The sequence below is a fragment of the Dryas octopetala genome, chromosome 1 (assembly GCF_963921425.1).
Source record: "Dryas octopetala chromosome 1, drDryOcto1.1, whole genome shotgun sequence".
Classification (NCBI taxonomy): Eukaryota; Viridiplantae; Streptophyta; class Magnoliopsida; order Rosales; family Rosaceae; genus Dryas; species Dryas octopetala.
In genome coordinates this window covers 28479383-28504310 of record NC_141366.1, presented here as the reverse complement: position 1 = coordinate 28504310, position 24928 = coordinate 28479383, and the positions used below count along the sequence as shown (strand labels likewise).

The window sequence follows — 24928 nt, the reverse complement described above, 5'->3', positions numbered from 1 at the left end:
TGTTTTCTCTTTCTTTCAAGCCATGCACAACAACATAAATATATACAAATTTACCCAAAAACATTAAATTGAAAACATTGTTTGAAAACAATTAAATAGAACTCCTGAGTCCCACTGTCTCGTCTTCTCCCCACTGCTTCCTCAGCCTGCTTAACCTGCAAAACAACTACAACCACATTGCACCATGTCCATGGTACACCAGGTTATTCAAACAATCAACCAGGTAAGCTCACTAGAGCTCGTATGAGTGAAATGACTTAAGTAATAATCCTCAAATAATTCTTCATTTCCCATGCTAAAAAAATAATCCACAATAAAACTCATAATTTCTCAAATCGCATAATAATTTCATCCAAGCATCAAGACAAACATAATTCCTCAAGTTCACATCATAATTCCACCAAAAATATTGATACTCATTCTGCAATTCAATTGCCTAATCATTAACTATTAACCTCAATCTCGAATCGTTCACTTCCTAACTCATAACCTCAATGCATAAATCATTCATCAATGTCCATCCTCAAGATTCAAGCCTAAACTTTACTAAGTCCTAGCCAGCCCAAATCCTAGCAAACAAATGCACGCAAGCACACAAAGCAACGAAAATAGACTATCTAATTTCACTCACGTCGCTTTTTGAAATCCTCTAGCTTTCAAACTACCTTCAAAATCTCTTCCTTCAGATCCATTTTTCAATCCCCTCAAAATTGTAAATCGACCTCTGAAGAACAATTTATACTCCACAACCAAAATCTCACTCCACAAACTGTAAATCGCTCGCCACTTCCCGTGCAGAGCGGATCGATGCACGGGCAGGCAGGTATGCTCGCCACTTCTCGTGCAGAGCGAATCTATACACGAGCAGGCAGGAATGCTCGCCACTTCTCGTGCAGAGCGAATCAATGCACGAGCAGGCAGGATGCTCGCCACTTCTCGTGCAGAGCGAATCAATGCACGAGCAGGCAGGATTTCTCACACAACCTCAATCACATCATTCTCAGAACCATCTCATAGCCATCCTTGTATCACAATGTTTAAATGCCTCATGTATTTCTCCTCAGATTCATCTCTACATATGCATCATCATCAACACTTGTTATCAGACAATTTATTCTTTAAACATTTACTCTCAGTTTACTCCGAGCTATGCCGAATCAAGGAATCCCTTTCGAAATTTATTCTTGCTCATGACCTTACACTTGTTTGTCACTCAAATCATACCAAATGCTTCCTCAAAAGTAACTTGATTATTCTGTAAGATAATTACCTAATCATTTTCATTAATCCTCGACAATAAGTGTTTTTTTTTTCTAATCCAGCAATTATTCTCGGGCAACCCTATAATTCCTAAATAATTCCCTAACCTCGAATCCTCATCAATTCATTCTCCTAACTCAAAATCGTACACCTAGTCTTCTTTAACGTAAAGCAACAATCACACAAAACAGACCATTCAATAACAGTACTCTACATTAAAAGTCCGATACGTTTCACTCACAATTTAACTACGTAAAAGATCGAAATACCCTTCACGGTGCCATTGCTCGGATACCAAATCCGGCAGCATAACGGCATCGGGAATGAGATTTCCCGAGCCCATGTACCTGTTAAGACCAGACAACCAACAATATACAATAGGTTCTTTAACTAGCTGTTTAACAACCGAAACGAGCGGCCAACCACCACACACGGTGGCTGCCCGGCCATAAACAACACACAAAAATAACCCTAGATAGTCACCGAACCTAAAATTAAGCTACTAGAACTCTAAGGGAGTGGAAAAATACAAGAAACCATACAACCTGCCGCAAGGAGGGGCGGGGCCGACGGTGGCAGCGGCGGCACAAACCTAGAAATACCCAAATTCAGCTCCAAATAATCCCAATTGCATAATAAAACCTTCAGTTGCACAAAATTCCACTCAAATTCAAGTCCAATTTCAAGAAATTCGAAATATAACAAACACCCTAAAATCAATTTTCAATTTCTCAAAATTGGGAAAACACACCTTAGGGGAAAGATAGCCCGTACCTCGAAGATCATTTTTGACAACTAGACCGACGGCCAAATCTCGCCGGAAATGGCCGAAATCGGCGGCGGAAGCCGGCGGCTGGCTTGGCTTCCCGAGCTCATTGCTCCTTCGTGGAGCCTCGTATGGACGAACGAAGGCCATGGTTGAACTCACCACGACGAGGGCAACAAAGCCCAGTAGGTCCGGTCATCCAATTTCTGCCGGAACAGTGGAATCGCGGTGGTGCAGCCGCAACCCTTGTGGCGTCGAATCGTCGTCGTGAAGCGTCACCGTCGTGAGGGAAGGTCATGGGCAGACTCGCCGTGGCCTGGGGAAGAGAACCCAGGTGGTCTGGCGCCGCAACTCCGTCGAAAAACACAGATCGCCGGCGGGGTGGCTCGGCCCTGTTTTGTGTTGTTTCTCCGTCGTGGGTGATCGGCCGGTGGAATGGAGTCCATAGGGAGAGAGAGGGGAGGGAGGCGATGGCGGCAGGCCAAAACCCAAGCCGAGCCGCCGTCAGACGCGCCGTCACGCGCCGGTGACAGGCGCGGCGAGGGTGAGGGGCGAGAAAGACTGGCACGGGGAGAGAGGGAGAGAGGGAAAACCGAGAGTGAGAGAGAGAGTGCGGGGGTGATAAATAGAAAGGGAGAGAAGGTTCTAGAGAGAGCGAGAAAGTTCAAAAAAATCAGATTTTTAAACCCAATTTGTCATTTTACGAAATTGCCCCTCGCTTCAAACACCCATATCTTTCAAACCGTAACTCTGATTGACGCGTGCCGCGTGTCTACGAACTCGTGGACTCGAGACCTTTTCAACGTGCCCAAAGTCAAAGACGAAAGTCCATTATTTTTAAAAGTCAACTTTGGGTCGGATCGTTACAATAAATTATAGTGAAGAGAAAACTAATCAAATCATGGTAAAATTGAGGGCATTCAATATAGGTATTTAAATTAAATTTTTAATATATACAATATTAGTCTCATTTTGAAGATATAATTAAAATATTAACATTAAAATAATATTCATAGTCTTTAAATGAGGAAATTACAGATTTAGTTTACTTATTTTATAGATAGTTCAATTTTGGTCCACGATCTTTTTTAAATTTTGTTTTAGACTACTAATTGTTCCACTAGTTCAATAAAGGTCCAGATTTAATTTCTCAAATTTGGTCTGCCTTTTAATCTATCAAATCTCACTCAAATTCAGTAAACATATACTTTTTTTAAAATTATGTATCTCATCTTTACAACCATATAAAGATCATTCAAATTAGAGTTTTACAACTAAAGATAATTGATCCCAAAGTAGAGTACCCGAAACTGTCAATTTTTTCCAGAAAATTTTCAAATATTTCAAATTTCACTCAATCTCAATTCTCTTAGATTCTAATACTCCAAATTGATTCCTATGACTAAGAAATGAGGAAATATAACTTATACTTCAATTATTAATTAAAGAAAACACAATCCAAAGGATTTAAAGTTACAAATCTGGACATTTATTGAATAAGTGGAACAATTAGTGGACCAAAACAGAACTTAAAAAAGATCGTAAACCAAAATTGAACTAAGTATAAAATAAGTGGACCAAATATGTAATTTCCTCTCTTTAAATTCTACAAATTTAAAATTAAAGGTCATTTAATCAATTTTAGGCATATTTTAAATAGGTATAAAATATTGAAACTCAAATTTGGGCCTCAACACCATTGGTGTTACAAAAACCCAAACCCAAAATTTGGACACTAGTTGAGACCTAAATTAGGTTTAGATATAAGTTTTTTGGTTATACCATAGTAAAAGACCTTAAGCCTTCCACAATGATGAAGTGATTCTGATTCTGATTTTGATGCATATAGTGGTCTGATTCCTATCTGAATAGTACTGTGAGTAATATTGTTGTACTCAATTAAATTAGACCTAATTTTGATTAAGTGGTTATTAATTTATAATTTATAATATAATTATTTATGCAAATTATACCAATGTCATTATTTTAATGAAATCTTTAAAAAGAGTCTAGTTTTATATATATTTACATATTAATTATTTGAAGGCCTGAGAATTACTTTCTTATCTTGATCTAATGCACCATTTAATAAAGGTTAATGCGCACCAAGGACCCAATTCAACGATTTTGCTAGTTAAGTCTTCACGAGAGCAATCTCTTCATTGCTTGAGCATAGCAGACTTTTCTTCCCCATCAATTAAGATACTAAAATTTATATAAGATTTTTGAAGAGAAAAAGATTGATGAATGTGTGAAAATGGATGAAGAGACAAAGGTATTTATAGAACAAATATGGAAATAGCCGTTGAAATTTTTTTGGATTTTTTAAGTATTTTTATTAAAATAAATAACAAAAATAAGTAAAACACTGGCCTTAGATCTCCAATGGTTCAGCAGTAACGGCTATTGCCAACAGTAACAACAAATTTTAAAATAAAGAAGTCTTCAAAAGTTGCGCCATCACCACCGTTCATTTCCAACGGATTTGTGATTTTGTCTGCACATGCACCTCACGCGTCACCTATGCGTTTCCAAAAGCCATCCTTCATATGGCACCTGCTCTTCCTGCAGTTGTCAGCCACCTTAGATCTCTCCTCTGTCTTCACGTGGGCCGGGCTGGGCCCACAATTGATAAGAATCAGTATCTCTGGCCAACTGTGAGATGTAATTATTATTTTTGAGTCCCAATATATTGGAATCAGAATCAAAATCATGGCATCACTGTGATGGCCTTAGGCCTCTACTATGGCCTTAGGAAAGAGAAGCCGCACAGTAAAGCGTGACAGCTTCTGCAGTGCAAGCCCTGTGCGTGGTCTTCCTGTCAATGGGCGCGCTTGCTCGCGTGTGAAGCAGACAGATGGCGTGGATCACAGATCTGATGGGAGATGGATGGTTTGGATCACAAAGCTGTTGGGTGGATTTTTTATTTAAAACGTGCGGCCTAGATCTTTGGGCCGTTGGAAAGCAACAGCACATATTGTTCTTCTCTTTTTTTAAAAAAAAATAATTACATATTAACATATTTAAAAATCAGAAAAATTCAAAAAAAAAAAACTTAAAAATCACAAAAAATTCCAGAAAAATCTCTAATCATGCTAGAAAATTCCCAACGGCCATATTTCCCAAAATTCTATATATATCACCCTCCATCCATGGTTTTTCCTCACAAACATCAAGCTTTGACACCAAATTCACACAAAAAAGTTTAGTTTTCATCATGGTGAGACCTAGAGGAACTTCTTGGATAGAAATTGAAGATCAATCCCTAGTGAATGTTTGGCTAGAAAGGTGTCCCGATGCATGTTTTGGTGCCAATCAAAGAAAAGATGAGCATTGGGAAGAAATTTTCCAAATTTTCACCTGTAAGATGGGAGTCTCCACTGTTCTTTCGGTTGGCGGTGCAAAATCAAGATGGATGGCCACAGGTTTGGCTTGCACCAAGTTCTACGGTTCGTTGTTGGAGGCCAAACGAATGCTCCAAAGCGGTGCTAATGAGAGTAACGTGGTTAGTTATAATTGTTTTGCCTTATCTTATTTAATTTTATGGCGATATGTTTATTCAGTTGTTATTTTTTTAATTGCATATTTATTTAGTTTTATATTTGTAGTTTGCAAATGCACTTGAGTCTTATAAGGACAAGACCGGAAGAATGTTTGATTTTCTACATATTTGGGATGATTTAAAAGAAAGTACTAAGTATGCAGCGGAAAACACGGTGACCCAAGTGCGTACACCCGATACTGCCACCAACGATCAAGCCACTCCTGAGAGTGAAGAAGCTGGCCAAGCATTTCACTAGATACAGACCACGACCCACTCCCATTTAAGCCAATAGGTGGCCCTAGGCCGAGGCCACCATGGCAAAACTGCTCAAAACGGGCCAAGACAGCTGAATCCCACTAAGACCTCACGAGTGAGAGGATTGACATATACAATGAGAACACACAGCTTCTCCTACATTCGAGACAAGAGAAATAGCGTGCAAGGGAAGCAAGAGAGAATGTGAGACTCGAGATGATGTAAGAACAAGAAGAGCTTACATGTTTTCATCATCCTCGTCTTTGGAATCTGATTACGAAAGGGAAGATGAAAGGAGGGAGCTTGTGGGGAGTTTTCTCATTGACGTGGCTCATGGAGACACTGTCGAACATCGAAGGCACGGCGGTATGTCTTCAAATTGCTGATACACACACCGGAATACGGAAGCCGGCCACAAACGTCTCATGGAGCACTACTTCATCGACGCCCCTTTGGAGGACACTGTGATCTTTCGCAGGCGATACCGCATGCACCAACCTCTATTCAATAGGATTCTTGAAGATGTTTGCAGCCATGATGAGTATTTCCGAGCAAGACCCAATGCCCTTAGTAGAATGGGCTGTACATCTCATCAAAAGATAACGGCAGCCTTGAGGGTAATGGCATATGGCGCTTCATATGATCTAATCTCGGAGCAACTGACCATAAGCCAAACAACCATACCAACATCCTTCAGGAAGTTTGTGAAGGCCATCTCAGACATCTACGAAGATGAGTATCTTTGCCGACCTACTATGACTGATATGAGAAAGCTTTTGCGAAAGGGAACCGACGAAGATTTTTCAGATATGATTGGTAGCTTGGATTGTATGCATTGGGTGTGGCAAAATTGTCCAATGGCCGGCCAAGCTTATTACCGTGGGCATTACCATGTCTCAATTTTTATTCTAGAAGTCGTTGCCTAGTATGACACGTGGATATGACATTCAAAATTTGGGTTCCCTGGATCAAATAATGACATCACGGTGCTCGATTGTTCGCATCTCTTTGATTCTGAGATTCTCGGCCAGAACCACCGTGTCAAGTACACTGTGAATGGTATGGAATATAGAATCTCGTACTATCTTGCAAACGGGATCTACCCTCAATGGCCCACTCTGATTACTTCATTACATACCCCTATAGAAGATCCAAACAAGTTGTTTGCAAAGAGACAAAGGGGCTACCAGAAGGATGTAGAGAGGGCGTTTGGGATTATAAAAGCCCGATGGCAGATTATAAAATGACCTGTACGTATGTGGGAAAAGGTCGATCTTGGGTATATCATGAAGGCGTGCATCATTTTGCACAATATGATCTTGGAGGATGCATCATTTTGCACAACATGATCTTGGAGGATGAGCGCCTTGAAGATGATTGCACCGATGAGCCAATAGATGTAGCAGTCAACAATAGAATTCTTCTCAGAGGCACTTGATCAAGTCAAGAAATGCAAACGCATCCCTGAAAACCAACCTGATTAAGCACATCTGGATTCGAAAAGGAAATGCACCATATGGTTGAGTTGGGAATCATCATCCGTTCGTTCTATGTATTGTGGTTGTTTAGATCATTTATTGTTTTTTCTTTTTACTTTTCCAGCGTGTCGTTCATTCCTCGTTGCTTTGTTGTTGGGTGTTGTTGGGTGTTGTTGGGTGTTGTTGTTTAATTTTATGTCTTCGTTCATGAAATAAAATAAATTATGTTGTATTTACCGTTTTTGAGTAATAAAATATATAAAATAGAGAAATTATAATTTTGGTTAACAAATAAAATATTTAAATATATTCAATATTGACCTTAAATTAAAGATTTTTCAAAAATATTACTAATGGTATAATTTTTATAAACATTTAAGTTATAAATTTTAAATTATAGGTCAATTAATCAAGATTAGACATAATTTAATTGAGTAAAAAATCCTGATATCCAAATTTGAATATCATCACCACAGTAGACTGCACCCTAAAAAATACTATTACAACACCTAAAATGACTTTGGCTATCAAAAAATGGCTTTTACTGTAGTAGAAGGCCTTACTTTTCCCGGGTGCGGACTCTATTTGTGGTCCATTGGATGCAATAGATGGCTAGGATTAAAAAATAGAACAGCAACCCATCTTCTTGAAACAACCCATGTGCAACCCATATGGATCAGAAAAAGAACCCAAGCGACAACGACGAACGATGAACAATGAATGATGAAAGATGAACTAGAGAAGAACGCATGATTCGAGGGAGGAGCTAAACGATTTTAGAGAGGATCGAGTTGAACGATTTAAGAATCAACCAGGTTATCTCTCTCTCTCCCTCTCCCTCTTCATATCTCTTTGTCTCTGTATAAGATTTGTGAAAAAACCCACTTACTAATTTAAGTTTTTCTATAGCTTTCTTGATTCCAAGCAAATGATTTAGGGTTAATATTATGTTCACACTCTTTTTTGCTTTTGAGATTGAATATGAATTAGTGAATTTGACTTTCATACATATAAATTTTTTCTTCATGGTAGGTTCTTCATAGAATTATTTTTTTTTTCCTCTATAAATGAATGATAGAAACCCAAATTTATATATTTTTTTTTTGTAAAATAATATGAATAGATTCTTTCACATAGATGTGTGCATGGGTTCCTTCACTTAGTTGTTGTGCATAGGATTATCTTTTTCTTTCATGTGTAAAATCTTACTCACTATGAATGCTGCTAGTATTTACTCATTTAAATTGTTTTTTTTTTCTATTGCTAGTTTTCCACTTAATTGGTCTTTGTATGTATTTTGTTAGTGTTTTATTTTGGATGAAATGGAGGAGAACCTTGAAGTAGGGAACCACCATGAATCTGAATTTGGAAAAGATGTCAATGAAAAGAATCCTAATATAACTTTCATCCCTCAAGTAGTAGATGATTACAAACCAAAAGTAGGCCAGGAGTTTGAATCACTCAATGATGTTCGTGAATTTTATAATAATTATGCGAGAAAGTCTAGATTTAGTATTCGAAGTCGTTCTAGTACGAAGAATAAAGTTTCTGAAGAGATCTTAAGGAAAGAGTATGTGTGCTTTAAAGAAGGTATATATACCAAAAAGATTGGTAGTGGAAGTAAAAGGCATCGAGGAATAGTACGGAAGGGATGTAAGGCCAAGCTTGCAGTTAAGAAGTCAAAAAATGGTACAAAGTATATAATATCACAGTTTGTGAAGGAACACAACCATGATTGGACATCTCCTAGAAAAGTACATTTGTTGAGATCTCACCGTATGGTATCCCAAGTTAAAAAATCATTGGCACAACAACTTAGGTCAGTTAATATACCCAAGCATCAACAATTTAGCCTTTTTGAAGTTTAAGCTGGAGGCATGGAAAATGTTGGTTGTACTCAGAAGGATATGTATATGTAACGACCCGATCCAAATTTCCACTAGAAATTTAAATTTTTATTTAACTATGTTTTTAAGAGATTTTTTTTTTTAAAGGATGTGAAATTGTATTTTAAAGATTTTGAGATTTATTTGGGCAATAAAAAGAGTTTTGATTTAAATTTTTATTTTCGTTTTAATTTGGGGTTGACCCAAAGTTGACTTTTAAAATAAAAGGGCTTTTGATTTTGACTTTGGGTCCGTTAGATAGGTTTCGAGCCCACGATTTCATAGACACGTAGCACGCGTCGATCCGAGTTACAGGTTGAAAGATATGAGCGTTTGAAGTGAGGGACAATTTCGTAAAATGGACAAATTGGGTTTAAAAATCAGATTTTTCTAGAAGTTTCTCTCTCTCCCTCTATTTATTCTCTCTCCACGCACTCTCCCTTTCCCTGTTTTCTCCTCCCCCGCAACCAGCCCTGCACCAACCGACCACCACCATCACCCAGCCCGCCGTCGACGCCCCCCTCCGACCTAAGCTTACTGGCGAACACCCCAGGCGCCGGCCACCCTCCCGAGCTCACACTCTCCCCTCATTCTCTCTCTCGCCCCGTGTTCTCTCTCTCTCTGCTCTTTCCCTCTGTGCTCAACACTGGCCATCAACGCCGGCCTCCCCTCGCAGTCACCACTCTCCGGTGACCTTCCCTCAGGCCGGCGACCTCCCCCAGCGCTCTTCCAGCCAGCCTAGCCGCGCGCACAGGAAACCCTGAAAACCAGCAGCTTGGCTCCTCTTTGTCTCGTTGGATTCTGACCAATTTCCGGCACCAAACACCTCCATTTTAGGTGAGTTTTCTTCCTCTTCTATTGGGCCTTCATTTCCCTAAATTCATGTTGTTCAATTTCGAGTAATTGGGAATTTGAAGTTTCTGAGTTTTTGAAGCCATTTCGAGTTGTTCTTTAATTTTCGGACTAGAGGGCCATTTGTGTTGTTTTGAGTAATAAATTCTATTCCTAGGGACCCCAATTGTGGTTTAAGATTGAAGGATTGAATGGGTTTGAGGAATTAGGCATTTCTTGGCTAAAAATATGATTTGAGACAGCCACCTTGGGCGGCACACAAGGGGATTTCGAACCCCATTGTATTTTAGTGAATGCAGGATGATTTTTAAGGAAATGGTGGAGTGAGTTATTGATCTTGGTTAGGACGTTTTTGGTTAGGCTGAGCCGGGGAGCTTCAGGAGTGTTCATGTAGGGGTTTTAGGTCTACGAATGGAGGTTGGGAATCGTCGAACTAGAATGGGAGGCGGGTGTGAGGTTAAGTTGAGTACATATCTACGTTTAAGTGTCTTGAGTCGGAACTAATTTTATTTCGTTGATTGTCTATTTTATAGGCGAGACGACCGCGGCTCGAAACGATTCGGCGGAGGATCGGAGCTAGGATTCTAACTGTGAGTGGACTTGGTTTCTTGAACGTTTTTATAAATTCATGGATTTGTTCATGTTTAATATCTTGAATAATTGATTTCTGCGTAGTGAGTTGGATTTTGTTTTCCTTAAAAATGATTTTCAGGAACTTCAAGATTTTTAAATCATGATTTGATAATGATTTTATCCAAATATGATGACTTTTGAATTTAACCTTGATTTTAATTGAATTATTATGGGTTTTAAATGATTTATTTGCCCATTTAATTATTGGAAAACCAAACATGAGATTTTATCTAGTTTGAAAATTTGTAAATGAGATTTCCATGTTGAGTAATGACTTTGTTAATTTGGGAATTTTCGTTGTGGAGGATAACTTATTTTGAATTTGGAATTTATGCAATAAGTTCATGGATTTAAAGTTTCTTGGAAAGGTACAATTATTCTATTCTTGGTGGAAAAATGATTTATTTGGGTTATGGAAAAATGGTTTTCAAACCACCCTTTGCAGTACCCTCCAGATTATCAGATACATAGGTCTTTGGGACCCATCACGGCACACATATAGGCTTTGGGCCGTGTGTCGGGATGCTTCGCCCTTTGGGGGCTGCTCTGCGTGCACGTACAACCAGGATTTGCCTGCACGAGCTGATTTTATTCACACGTGTGTATGGCCAGGATATTGCCTGCCTGTGTGATGCAGGAATTCCGCACATGTGTATGGCCAGGTTATTCAGGGTATATAGCATGGTGGAAAATGAAATTGATATTTTCAAGAGTTTAAATATGGATTTTAAGTGAGAACCTACTTTTCGAGTTTTATAATGATTTCAATTTTATTATTACTATGACTTTGTTTATTTAGATGAGTGGCTTTTGAGAAATGAGTTTTGATTTATCTTTGCTTTGAGTCTTATTAGTTTTATAACTCTCTTAAAGTTTGGAAATGATTTTAAAATTGGGGGATTTCAGAGAGTGACGTGAGGTCTTGGTGCTAAATGTGGTTTTGAAGGATTTTCTGAAACAGAAAGTTTATTTTTATTTTCGTTTCTATTAAACTGTCCACTCACTGAGTTTGTCTCACGGTTTATCTTGTTTTGTTTTAAATTGTTCCCCCAGGTAGTAGCTTTGGTGGAGGTCAAGCTAAACACGTCGAGGCAGTTACATCCATCTCTCAAGTCGGACCGTGTAGGCGCCAGTTAATATTCTTGTAAAAATTCCTTGTATTAGGATAGTGGCTCTGATGATCACACTTAAAATTCTCAGATGGTTTTTCTTTAAAATTGTTGGGTCTGAGACCCTATTTGGTTGTGGTAGAGGTGGTTGATATGTTAGAAGTGCTTTTTAACAGGTTTGAAATTTCTGGGTTAGTCCATTTTCAGGGAAGGTTCTGCCGAATTTTCGGTAGGATTTTCCTTGAATTTGGGTTCCCGCAGGACCTCTCCGGGTTTTAGGGTGGACTCCGGAGGCGGTCCTGTCAGTATAATTATGAAAGAGACTTGCGAAAAGAGATGAAAGGACATGATGCAAAAATGTTACTTGAGCATTTCGTTGGTGAACAAGCAAAAAATGGATCATTCTTTTTTAAGATGGAGTCAGATGGTGATGATAGGCTTACTCATTGTTTTTGGGCTGATGCAACTTCAAGGCGAGCTTATCATTTTTATGGTGATGTGATTGTATTTGATACCACATACAACACAAACCGTTATGGCATGATTTTTGCGCCTTTTGTGGGTGCTAATAATCATGGTCAAACAATCATTCTTGCATGCATTCTTGAGTAAAGAGACTACAGTCTTTTATTTGGTTGTTTGAGCAATTTAAGAAAGCTATGCCAGCTGATCAACCTAAAGTTATTATCACAGATCAAGATCCAGCAATAACAAAGGCAATTTCTCAAGCTTTTCCACATACATATCATAAATATTGCATTTGGCATATTGTGAACAAGTTTTTTGAAAAGCTAAATGTTTCGGTTCATAGTGAGAGCTATAAAGAATTACAAAAATGTATTTGGGATTCAGATACACAAGAAGAGGTTGATTCAAAGTGGATGGATATAATAGACAAAAGAAAATTTAAGGAGAATGTTTGGTTGACTTCTATATATGATTTGCGCTCAAGATGGGTTCCTGCCTATGTCAAACATGTTTTCTCTGCAAGAATGTCTAGCAGCTAGAGAGTTGAAAGTTGTCATTCATTTTTTAACGATTATGTTTCAAGATGGAATTCATTGATGGATTTCGTGCTACGATTTGGTACGGCGCTTGCTTGTCAACGTCATAATGAGTTAGTTGCTGATCATGTTGATATTAATGAAAAACCTATATTGAAATTACTAATGCGGATGGAGAAGCAAATGGCTGGAATTTATACACGTACAATTTTCTACGAATTTCAAGATGAATTGTGGGAAATTTTTCGGTGTGTACTTGAACTCATAAGAGAGGATGAGAATCTAAATGTTTATAAGGCAATGGAGAGAACATCTGATAGACGTGTAAAAATGCGTGAAGTTGTATATGACAAAGCTTTGGATTATGTCTCATGTAGCTGTAAAAAATTTGAGTTTGAAGGAATTCCATGTAGGCACATGTTGACATTATTTCTGATAAAACAAGTTGACTACTTGCCAAATAAATACATCTTAAAAAGGTGAACAAGGGCTGCAAAATCTGGTATAGTTTTGGAAGAGAATGATGTTGAAATAAATGATGGTGGTGATAACGCATTGTTGATGTGGCAAGCCAAACTATCCAATATTGCCTCTAAGTTAATTGATAGTGCTTTAGTATCTGAAGAGGCAAGTAAGGAGTTATTAGCTAATTTTGAATTAATGCAGGAAAATGTAAAATCAATGGTAGCTAGTACTTCGAATAATAGTGGAGAAGCTTCTAAGAATTTAACTTGCACATGTGTAGAAGCCTCTGAAAATTTGACTAATAGTTCTCAGCTAAAACGATTAAATGACCCACTTCAAGTAAATGCAAAAGGGTCTGGAAAAAGATTAAAGGGAGGGAAAGAGAAGGCAAAAGAAAAGGGTAGACGACATTGTCATGGGTGTGGACAAATCGGTCATGATAAACGAACTTGTCCAACTTTCACTAGTGTGTAAGTACTCTATTTATGTTATTAAGTCTTTCAATTAATTTGAGGATGAAATATCTGCAATAACTAACTTTCATGCATGTCTTCCATGTGCAACAAGGATGGAGAAGGTATCTCACCAAATATGAATGATGCCTAGTTGTGGTTCAAGGTATCATTCTTATATATATATATATATATATATTTGATGTGAATTTACTATTTATTAGACTGGTTTTTTTTTTCTTTCTTTTTAAAATTTATGTTGAGGTGTTTAAACATGTATCATGCTTATAATTTTTGTTTACAAGTCATGTATGCAGCTATGGCGAGAGTGATGCTGCAAATTTTGAAGAGGGAGGTACTATCATATTTTTGTTGAGAGGCATCATGTTAAGTTGTAGCCTAACATTGGATACTTTGTACAAGTTGTGCATATGGATATTGAAGCCTTCACAAGCTGAGCAAAATGGGTCTCATCTATGTATTTTGTTTGAATGTGTAATCTGCTATGGATCAAATATGTTTATCAAGAATGTACGTGGATGTTTAGATGTTAATACAAATTTCTGGATTTGTGCACATAGAGATGTTATTACACGTAGATTTTTGGTATGGTCATTCTTGTTTATCCTTCATCATTTGTAGAACATAATAAATATATAACTTTAAACTTCAAGGATTTGAAAGAAAAAATTATTTCTTCAGGGAGATCATTAATTTTTCCAATGATATTTGTTGGAAAACAACCATTTGTTCATCATATATATATATATATATTTTTTTTTTCCTTAGAGAATATGGATGTCTTTCGAGAATATGAAAAGTGAAACCTTTAGTCTGTAGCTTCCCCTCCTTCAAGTCTTTCTTCTAGTGGTTTTTATCCCAATGAGAACAAGCTAGCTATTTCTTTTCTGGGCAGAAGTTAGGTAGGAGGTTTTTATCCCTTTCTCTTCTAGCATTAATAAGACTTCGACTTCTTTGCTTAAGGAAGCTCAGCATTGGTAGATCATGCTTTTTCTTAGGCATATGATAAGCATAATAAGCTTGAAACAAAGTCTCTGTTTAAAAACACATCTAGAAAATATGACTAGATCTTAGCTATAAAATGTTTTGTTGTATAATATAACTTCTATTCATGAAATACTCAAATGTGGGAAAGAGACAATTTGAAAGTAGAGGAGAAAAAAACATAGTCATTCTTGTTTACCATTAATCTTTGCAGAGACTTAAGATAGAACCATTAAATTATCAAAGCTCCAAGTTACAAATAATACACACTTGATCGATCACGATTTTAAGTGTTTTACAATTGCATTGACAATTAAAACAAATAAAATCCCTAACAGCACTTGTACAATCCTTTTACCCTCATCAAGCAACTTGTACATGGAAGTCCATTTGTTCTAATGTATCATAATCTCTGCATCATTACCTGTATTTGGACATAAAAAACCGAAATGAATAAAATGAATAAAGAGAAGAACTATGTGACTCTAGATTAAAAGCAGGGGAAAATCAAGAACAACGAAAGGAAAATAAAACTCAATCTCACAGTATACAAAGGAACACAAATCACAAAATTCATACTCTTAAACAAATTCAGCTTAAGCTGGCCTAAAATAATCTCAGCTTAAACAATTCACATGCATTATTTTACAAAAAAAAAATATAGGATTGGATTTCTGTCATTCATTTACACATGAAAGAAAAAGATAATCCTATGCACAAAAACTAAGTGAAGGAACCCATGCACACATCTATATGAAAGAATCTATTCATATTATTTTACAAAAAACAAAATTATATAAATTTGGGTTTCTATCATTCATTTACAGAGGAAAAAAAAATTAATTCCATGAAGAACCTACCATGAAGAAAAAATTTATATGTATGAAAGTCAAATTCACTAATTCATATTCAATCTCAAAAGCAAAAAAGAGTGTGAACATAATATTAACCCTAAATCATTTGTTTGGAATCAAGAAAGCTATAGAAAAACTTAAATTAGTAAGTGGGTTTTTTCACAAATCCTATACAGAGACAAAGAGAGACGAAGAGGGAGAGGGAGAGAGAGAGAGATAACCTGGTTGATTCTTAAATCGTTCAACTCGATTCTCTCTAAAATCGTTCAGCTCCTCCCTCGAATCATGCGTTCTTCTCTAGTTCGTCGTTCATCGTTCATCGTTTGTCGTTGTTGCTTGGGTTCTTTTTCTGATCCATATGAGTTGCACATGGGTTGTTTCAAGAAGATGGGTTGCTGTTCTATTTTTTAATCCTAGCCATCTATTGCATCCAACGAACCACAACTAGAGTCTACATCCATGCTTAGACCTACCACTATGCACCGGCTTTTGTGACCCAAAAGCCCAAAATGGGTCACATTTGCCTCACATTAACTCACTGCGGGCCGGAAAAGGTGAGCCAAAATGAGGTGTAACCCAAATTGAAACCCACTTCTGGGTCACAGCTGTGAGCCAAAAATTTTGAGAGCCAAATGCTGGCTGGCCTACCCACGTGAAGGAAAGCAAGCTTTCCACTGGTCTGCAGCCATACTGACACAATACCAAAACTGTCTGGGATAGTGATATACCAGCGTATGCTTGGAAATTGAGATGCACCAACGGTCCAAATGGCTTGACCGTTGGTGATGAGCGGCCAACAAGAAACGGCCGTTGGGCCCTTTTTTTTTTCTTTTTTTTTTTAAACCCAAACCAAATTGCAGGGCCTAGATTAAAGGACCGTTGATTATCAACGGTCCAAATGGTAGCCAATTAGTTTTGTTTAAACAAATGATTTAAAAATTAAAAAAACACCCGAAATTTTTTTAAAAAATTTCAAAAAAATGTTTAAAATTGTCCAAACCCTCCAACAGCTATATTCTCAAATGGGTGTATATGTATCATACAAAACTCATAGTTTTTCATCACAAACTACAACTTTTTTTACCAAATTTGCACAAATTTTTTTTTTCTTCGTCATGGCTCCTAGAGGAAATGCTTGGGGGGTAGCTGAAGATGAAGCCCTAGTGATGGCATACCTAGAGAGGTCTCCTGACGGTTGTCTTGGTGCCCAAAATAGAGCCGACGTGCTTTGCGAACAAATTTATCAAATTTTCAAGCGTAACATGGGGGGTGAAACCATTCGTAAGGTTGGCGGCGTTAAAGCACGATTCAAAGATATTGCGCGTGATTGCAACAAATTTTATGCTTGCTTAGTGGAGGCCGAGCGAATGCGCGCAAGCAGTGCAAATGATGCCAATGTGTTAAGTTTTTATGCATTTTTATATTTGTATGATTATTTTTTGTTTTATCAAATTATCAAGCATGTATATATATGTTTTGTATGATTATTATATGTTTTGTATGATTATTATATGTTTTGTTTATAAATGAAGCATATTTATATAATGGTATTATTATTTTTTGTTTTGTTTATGTATCAAACATATTTATATATTTGTATGATTATTTTTTGTTTTGTTTATAAATGTAGCATATTTATATAATGATATTATTATTTTTTGTTTTGTTTATCTATCAAGCATATTTATATATTTGTATGATTTTTTTTGTTCTGTTTATAAATGTAGCATATTTATATAATGGTTTTATTATTTTTTGTTTTGTTTATTTATAAAGCATATTTATATATTTTTATTTTATTATTATAGTTTACGCAAGCACTTGAAAGTTTTCGAAACAAGACTAGATTCAAGTTTCCATGAGTGCACATTTGGAAACAAATAAAGGAAAGTGCAAAGTACGCCGACGACCCCCACCAGATAAAGTGCAAAGTACGCTGACGATCCCCGCCAAATAAAGGAAAGTGCTCATGTCCGGTTTAGTGATCCAGAGACCCCCGCCACCGACGATGCCGACACTCCCGTCGATGATGATCCTTAGGAGGCCGATCCAGTCATACCACTTGGCGAGGACAAAAACCCACCACCATTCCAACCAATAGGTTCATCGCGGCCAAGGCCACCAGGGAAAAACCATGCAAAACGGGCCAAGGCAGCCGAGCCCGTCCAAACTCATATGGTTGAGGCAGTAGATCATTATAATGAAAATTCAAGGGTTTTCATACAAACGAGACTTGATAGGGAGCGTGCAAGGAGTGAAAGAGACGCCGCAAAAGAAGCAAGAGAAAAGGTGAGGATCGAGAGGCAGCTAGAATGGGAAGAACAAAATATTATGGGCCAAGACCTCTCCAAAATGAATGAAGGGCAACGAATGTATTGGGAGCAAAAGATGGCTGAGTCATTGCAAAGAGGCAAATGCGTGCTAACCACAGTTCGGAGTACACTCCATCTGGATACTACCCGGATCTTTCCAACCTCAATCAGTCAAACCAGGGGTACCCGCCTAATAATTAGAATGAGACCTTGTATTATGTTTGCTCTTTAATTGTGTTTTTTATTTTGAATGTTAATCTTGTTTTAAATTATGTTTGCTATTTAATTGTATCCTTTAATTTGAATGTCAATCTTGTTTTAAGTCATGTTTGCTATTTATTTAGTCATGTTTGCATTTCCACCCAACATTGGATTCTAACTTATTATGGTACAACTCCAATGGATGCATGCATGCTCTACAGTAGATAAGACTAATGCATGCTATCATTACTGCATAACAGGCATACTGTTGAAAATGACTACTCAATCAAAGTACATCAAATGACTACACCATCATAAAGCAAATGAATGTGGACCATTCAATCCTGATCTCACATGCATGTGGTTTTAATATAAATACCACATAATCAACATGTTACACTCAATCTTATTTCAGGATCATTTTTCATTCCATAAACACTAAGATAAATCCTTTGTACGTGTATTCATCCTCCTCCTCGTCTTCGGACTCTGATGTTGAATGGGATAGGGAAGAGGATGGAAGGGAGATGGTGGGTCAGTTGATCATGTCAATGGGTCATACTGTCGTCGCCGAACGTCCAAGGCATGACGGTACTTCTTCAAGTCGCTGGTACACACACCGGAATCGAGAAGCCTCCCACGAACGTCTCATGGACAACTACTTCATCCCCTCGCCAATCGAGGACACCGTGACTTTCCGCAGGCGATACCGCATGCACCAACCGTTATTCAATAGGATTCTCGAAGCGATTTGCCTCCAGGATGAGTATTTTTGTCTAAAGGTTGACGCTCTCGGTAAAGCGGGTTGCACACCTTACCAAAAGGTGACTGTGGGACTGCGGGTGATGACATATGGCATTCCGTATGATTTGGTCTCAGAGTCAATGACCATTAGCCAAACCACTATACGACAATCATTCTTGAAGTTCGTGAGAGCCATCACTGACGTCTTCGGACCGGAGTATCTTCGGAGGCCTACCCCGACCAGTTTGAGAAAACTTTTGCGAAAGGGGAGCTGTAGAGAATTTCCAGGTATGATTGGTAGCTTGGATTGCATGCATTGGGTATGGCAAAATTGCCCAATGGCCGAGCAAGCTATTTATCGTGGGCATTATCGTGTCCCAACAGTTATCCTTGAAGCCGTTGCAGGGTACGACACGTGGATATGGCATGCAAATTTTGGTATACCTGGGTCGAATAATGATATCAATGTGCTGGACTGTTCGCATCTTTTTGATGATATGATTTCCGGCCGGAACCACAGGGTGAAATTCACTGTGAATGGGATAGACTACACCATTCCATACTATCTTGCATATGGGATCTACCCTCAATGGTCTACTCTTATTACTCCATTGCACAGTCCCGTTCTTCCCCACCACAAATTGTTTGCCGCTCGACATGAGGGATACAGGAAGGATGTGGAGAGGGCATTTGGAATTTTAAAAGCCAGGTGGCAGATTATAAAACGACATGCTCATTATTGGCCTCCGATTGAGCTTGGGTATATCATGAAGGCGTGCATAATATTGCACAATATGATCGTGGAGGATGAGCGCCCTGAGGATGACTGTAGGGATGACCCAATAGACCCAGAAGCAAGCACTAGAAGGGCAGAAGCTGAATATGAAGGTGTAGAACCATGTCCGACTGATGCCGCTCCATCATCATTACCTGAGATGAATATTCGTCGGAACTTGCTTAGAGACCGAAATGTCAACGAATCCTTAAAAACCAATTTGATTGAGCACATCTGGATCCGAGAGGGGAACCCACCACTTGCCTCAACCCATTGAAATCGGAATCATGGTTCATCAATGTTGTTCTCATTATCGTATGTTAGGTTAATCTTCGTTGTTGATCCTGAAGTTTGTTATTTGTCTTTGTATTTGCCGTTTAAGTGTGTTTGTGTTTGTCGGTTGCAGTTTGTGAAATGAAATAAAGGCATTGATTTCTCTTATCTGACATGACATGACACAACCATCACATGCTTGCAAAATAATTCACTGAACCAATGACAAGACTATACACTAACTCCACACTCCATCCCATGCACAACACTGTTGCTTCACATGTGAGATTCGAGTATCTGTGAATCCATCAGGGAATCCAATGGGCAAGTTATCATGCTTTTTTCCCTATAAATACCAAGGTTTAACTATAAGGCCAACACATCCATATAACTATCATTTAGAAATGGCTTCCTCTTCTAAGCAAAGTGTCGGTGAGAGCTCCAAGCAATAGTGCGATCAAAGCTTGTGTAAGTGCCTCCCTAACTGTGCTGCACCATTGTACGATTATTGTTTAATGATGGAGCGTGCAAAAGAACCAGACTGGAGGTTATGCAAGTGTTCAGATGATATTTTGGTCCCTTTGTGTGAATTTTGCATGAGATTGGAGCTCAAGGATTTAGCCAATCACCCAAATCTTCGCCACCAATGGTTGAACCACCTGCCAGAGCCCAAACCACCCGTGCCATGCACCTGCGGGAAGAACCCTCCGGTTCAACCATGTGATGAGTGTGAAACCAAACAGAAGATCTCAGATTGGTATAATTACGGGGGTGTCAATTCTTCGTCATCGGACTCCGAATAAGAAGTTCGCTTCATTTTCTGTCATGTCGAATGCAGTTCTTGTTGTTGTTTTTTCTTTAAATCATCGTATTGTTCTTGTTTTTCTTTTAGTGATCGTGTTGTTCTTGTTTTTCCTTTATATTATCGTGTTGTTTTTATTGTTTGTGGTTGTTGAAGTCCCGATGTTGTAAGGCTTATGTTGTCTAATTTATAAAATTTTCTTATTTTAAATATATTCAATATTGACCTTATTTTAAAGGTCTCATTAAAAGAAGATAAGTAGATTAGTTTTTATTATAATTTAAATTTTAAATTATAAATTAAACATAAAATAATTAATATTAACTATATTTTAAATATATATAAAACACTGTGACCCAAAAACACCATTGCAGTGAGAATTGGAACACAGCACTATTTGTGACCCAAAATAAATTTTGGATAAAAAAAAAATGGATCTTATCATAGCGGAAGACCTTAATATTTTTAATCCGCAATAGAGCCGCACCCTACTTTTCCCTTTCTAACTTGTTTTTTGGTTTTTCATTTTTGATTGGAGTTGGCTTTCCAACACTCAACCAGATTGAATCCGCTCTCCCACTTTTGTCTTGCTTTGTCTGTTTCTGTAAAGACAACTAAACCTTGAAATTAATATTTTTAAAAGAGAGAGAGAGAGAGAGGAAATAATGAACGAGAGAGAAAGTGAGAGTGAGTTTACTCTCCCAAGGCTGCTGCTTCTGCAGGGTTTGTACTGCCATCAAAGTTGTGGTTCAGAGTAGCAGCCACAACATCACCAAACCACCTCTGAATTGATACTCTTCCTTCCTTCCTTTCTCTTCTTCTTCATCAGCATCCATCTTCAAACTTCAAATTGAGCTCATGCCAAAAGTTTCACCTACTACTCCTAGTCCTACGTCATACATTTGCTTCTCTATTTTATACATAGCCTTACAATCATTATACTAAAATAATGATCCACCCATTATTGCTTCTTTTTATATAACATCAGGGGCCAGCTTCACTCTCTCTCTCTCTCTCCCTCTCTCTCTCTCTTCAGGAAACTGAAGTTTTGTTTGTGCAGTTACAGCAGTACTAGTGTTTCCTTGCTTGCCTCCATGGATTCTTACGAAGCTACAAAGATGGTTTTCTCAAGGATCCAAGGTTTGGATCCAGAAAATGCCTCCAAAATCATGGGGTTCCTTCTGTTACAAGACCATAGTGACAAGGAGATGATACGTTTGGCATTTGGGCCAGAGACTCTGCTTCACAACCTCATCATCAATGCCAAAACACAACTGGGCCTCATTCACTCATCCAAGACTACTACTACTACTACTACTACTACTACTACTACTCCTACTCCATCATCTACAACACATTTCAACCCCATTTCAAGGCCTAACCCTTTGTCCCTATCCTCTTCTTCACGACTCACTAGTAATGGCTTTGACATAGCGCCTAACCCATCTTCTCCATCCTCAAACCTCTGGAGCCTCAACAACACCAGGAGTCCCAATTCCACTTCTTCACCTTCTTATGCCAATATTGTTGCCAAAAACAGTAACACTGCTTCTGGGTCTTTATTATCTTCCACCATATCTTCAGCTTATAATTCTTCAAGCAGTGAACTTGTTGACAAATTCCAATTTCAGAGCGATCTTTCTTTTCTCAATGACCCAAAGAGTGCCGATGATTTATTTGATGGAAGGCTTGAAAGTGTTTACTCAATGCACAAACAAAGCTACTCTGTTAATCCCAGCAGCATGTGTGGTTTTGGGTCAGACCAAGATGTCAATTCCGGAGTTGGATGGAAACCATGTTTGTACTTTGCAAGAGGGTTCTGTAAGAATGGCAGCAGTTGCCGTTTTCTCCATGGTGGTTCCATTAGTGATGATACCTCCATTAATGCACTTGAACAGTGTCAGGAGTTACTCAGATCCAATAATGCTGCTCCCCAGCAACAGAAACTGGCCGCAGTCTCACAGTTTATGGCCGGTGGTGCTTCTTTCCCATACAACAAGTGCATGAATTTTCTTTTGCAGCAACAAAATGACACTCAAAGGTACATAAATACTTGCATTATTGCCTTTTGAATAAATTTTGGTTTTCTGGTTCAAGTGAGTTTTGGTTTATGGAGCTTGTGTGGTTGCATTTTGATGTGTTTCAGGTCAGCAGCATCTGCATTGATGATGGGGGACGAGCTTCACAAGTTTGGGAGATACCAACCTGAGAGAAACGATATTTCAACTACTTTAACCTTGGGAGGAAATGTGAATCACAGTTCAAGGCAGATCTACTTGACATTCCCAGCTGATAGTACATTTAGAGAAGAAGATGTCTCTAATTATTTTAGGTAATTAATCATTAATTTGTCTTTTTTTTTCTTCGATAGCAACACGATGAAGTTGACATTGAGGACTAGTACTGAAATATAGTTTCTTTGGGTAATTGACTGTGTGGTTTGAAGCATTTATGGACCAGTGCAAGATGTGAGGATTCCATACCAGCAAAAGAGGATGTTTGGGTTTGTCACCTTTTTATACTCAGAGACTGTGAAGATCATTTTGGCTAAAGGGAACCCTCATTTTGTATGTGATTCCCGGGTGCTTGTGAAGCCTTATAAGGAGAAGGGGAAAACACCAGACAAGTACAGTACATAGCAACTTTGAGTCTTCAAGTTTTTATTGTTTTATAGATTTTTCCCTTCTAGTTTCTTTGTATAACATTGTTATGTTTGCTTTGAATTACACAATTTCAGGAAGCAACAACACCAACAGTTGGAGAGAGGAGACTATCCCCTGTGTTCAAGCCTGTCCGGGCTTGATTCTAGGGAGCCTTATGACCTCAATCATGGTAAGAAAGCAGACAACTTTGCTCCTCTGATGGTCTAGAACTCCCTGTAAATTGAGGATGTATTTTGACCTCTTTGTAGGATCAAGAATGTTTTACAGTACCCAAGAGATGTTAAGAATGAAATTAGAGGAGCAGGCTAATTTGCAGCAAGCCATTGAACTCCAAGAAAGAAGACTTATGAACCTCCAGCTTCTAGGCATCAAGAATAATCACAATCATCATCAATACTATCATGGTCTATTCGAAGAAGGGTCTCCATTTCCCTCTCCAACTTTATCACATACACCCAAAAATCAAGCCTTCATTGTTTCACCGGATGGCAATAAAGAAGTCCCAGAAGGTTGGCTAATCAATATGTTCTGGAGTTCTTGATGTAAAAAGAGAAGCTTAATGTTGGTTCATTTCCCTTTTGTTGACATTGCTCTTGCAGAAAATGGTGAACAACTGCTCCAGCAAGAGGTGCATACTGGAAAGGAGGAATCAAGAGCTGAAGAGTATGACTTCCATGAAAGGTATTAAATTATACATAGTTAGCATTATATATCTGATCAGAATCTGTTCAAATCTCAGATTAATGTTTTTTGTTTCAAAAGCAGTATGGAGCACATTCTCCCTGATAACCTCTTTGCTTCACCAAAGAAATCAGCTGGGGACAACATCAATGCCTTCTCAACTGCTTCTGCAGAAGTCAATGAAAGCACCACAGTCACAACCATATCTTCTAACAATAATAATAATTTACTGCCCACCACTTCTACCCCCCCCAATGCAACTTCCCCAAAATCTGTTCTCTCCAAATGCCCAGGTACTGCCATTACTGCTTTCCCTATATAACAAACACATACAACATGCAAACACTTCTTACTACCCATAATCCATTGAAAAAAATAAATGATTAATTTTAAATTTCTAGGTTTTCTTTTGGGTATGGAACCATTGGAATGTAATTAAGAAAGTTAAGCTTGGCCAGCAATGGGGGAGAGTGAATTTGAATTGCTAGGGTAAGCTTTATCAATCTCTTACAAGATTCTTGTAAGCATATAGTATATACTATATTTCTAGTCAAAGGAATCATTGCTGATGTTAATTTGTACATTTTCTCAAGTGCAGAAACAATTGAGAAGCATATATCACAAGGAAGAAAAAGAAACCATAGCCACATCAAAGAAACTTGTTGACAAGATCTCAGCAAGATCTCTGTCGTCATTAATTATATATATTTATATTTATACTACTTACAATAATACATAATTGTATACGTAAAACGGTAAAAGAACAAATGAACTGATTTATGGGAGTGGGGGTCTATATATTACTCTGTACCCTATCTCTATAGGTATGTGCTGGACCACAGCAAGTAGCATAGCAAACAAAGACTAGTAGTAGTAACTTTCATAGTTTCATATGATATTTTAATTTAATTTAC

The 24928-nt window shown here is 38.0% G+C and overlaps 3 protein-coding genes across 4 annotated transcripts; all 3 read left to right on the top strand.

Moving 5' to 3' along the window:
• Positions 1-6250: 6250 nt before the first annotated feature.
• LOC147299533 (uncharacterized) lies at positions 6251-7263 on the top strand. Its single transcript, XM_086231064.1, has 2 exons — positions 6251-6653; positions 7094-7263. The coding sequence occupies exons 1-2, from the start codon at positions 6251-6253 to the stop codon at positions 7261-7263; spliced, it is 573 nt and encodes a 190-aa protein (XP_086087190.1).
• Positions 7264-17738: 10475 nt separating this feature from the next.
• Positions 17739-19872, top strand: LOC147299532 (uncharacterized). The gene is made up of 2 exons (XM_086231056.1): positions 17739-17935; positions 18492-19872. Exons 1-2 carry the CDS (start codon positions 17739-17741, stop codon positions 19870-19872), a joined length of 1578 nt encoding a protein of 525 aa, XP_086087182.1.
• A 1452-nt stretch (positions 19873-21324) lies between these two features.
• LOC147299531 (zinc finger CCCH domain-containing protein 46-like) lies at positions 21325-24503 on the top strand. 2 transcript variants are annotated; one of them, XM_086257048.1, is made up of 8 exons: positions 21328-22711; positions 22817-23002; positions 23117-23296; positions 23408-23502; positions 23582-23842; positions 23933-24014; positions 24099-24307; positions 24416-24503. In XM_086257048.1, exons 1-8 carry the CDS (start codon positions 21765-21767, stop codon positions 24451-24453), a joined length of 1998 nt encoding a protein of 665 aa, XP_086113174.1. In that variant the 5' UTR covers positions 21328-21764; the 3' UTR covers positions 24454-24503. The 2 variants fall into 2 exon arrangements, with proteins under 2 accessions (XP_086113180.1, XP_086113174.1); XM_086257054.1 differs by lacking the exon at positions 24416-24503 and having other exon boundaries at positions 21325-22711; positions 24096-24336.
• Positions 24504-24928: the final 425 nt, after the last annotated feature.

What these genes read in the sequence shown, in the direction of transcription:
- LOC147299533 (XM_086231064.1), top strand. Translation starts at nt 6,251, where the DNA reads ATGGAGCACTACTTCATCGACGCCCCTTTGGAGGACACTGTGATCTTT. An exon ending in TATGATTGGTAGCTTGGATT is followed by an intron (nt 6,654 to 7,093) that starts GTATGCATTGGG and finishes ATGTGGGAAAAG; the next exon opens with GTCGATCTTGGGTATATCAT.
- LOC147299532 (XM_086231056.1), top strand. Translation starts at nt 17,739, where the DNA reads ATGGTTGAGGCAGTAGATCATTATAATGAAAATTCAAGGGTTTTCATA. An exon ending in ATGAATGAAGGGCAACGAAT is followed by an intron (nt 17,936 to 18,491) that starts GTATTGGGAGCA and finishes ATCTTATTTCAG; the next exon opens with GATCATTTTTCATTCCATAA.
- LOC147299531 (XM_086257048.1), top strand. Translation starts at nt 21,765, where the DNA reads ATGGATTCTTACGAAGCTACAAAGATGGTTTTCTCAAGGATCCAAGGT. An exon ending in GATGTCTCTAATTATTTTAG is followed by an intron (nt 23,003 to 23,116) that starts GTAATTAATCAT and finishes TGTGGTTTGAAG; the next exon opens with CATTTATGGACCAGTGCAAG. An exon ending in GCCTTATGACCTCAATCATG is followed by an intron (nt 23,503 to 23,581) that starts GTAAGAAAGCAG and finishes ACCTCTTTGTAG; the next exon opens with GATCAAGAATGTTTTACAGT.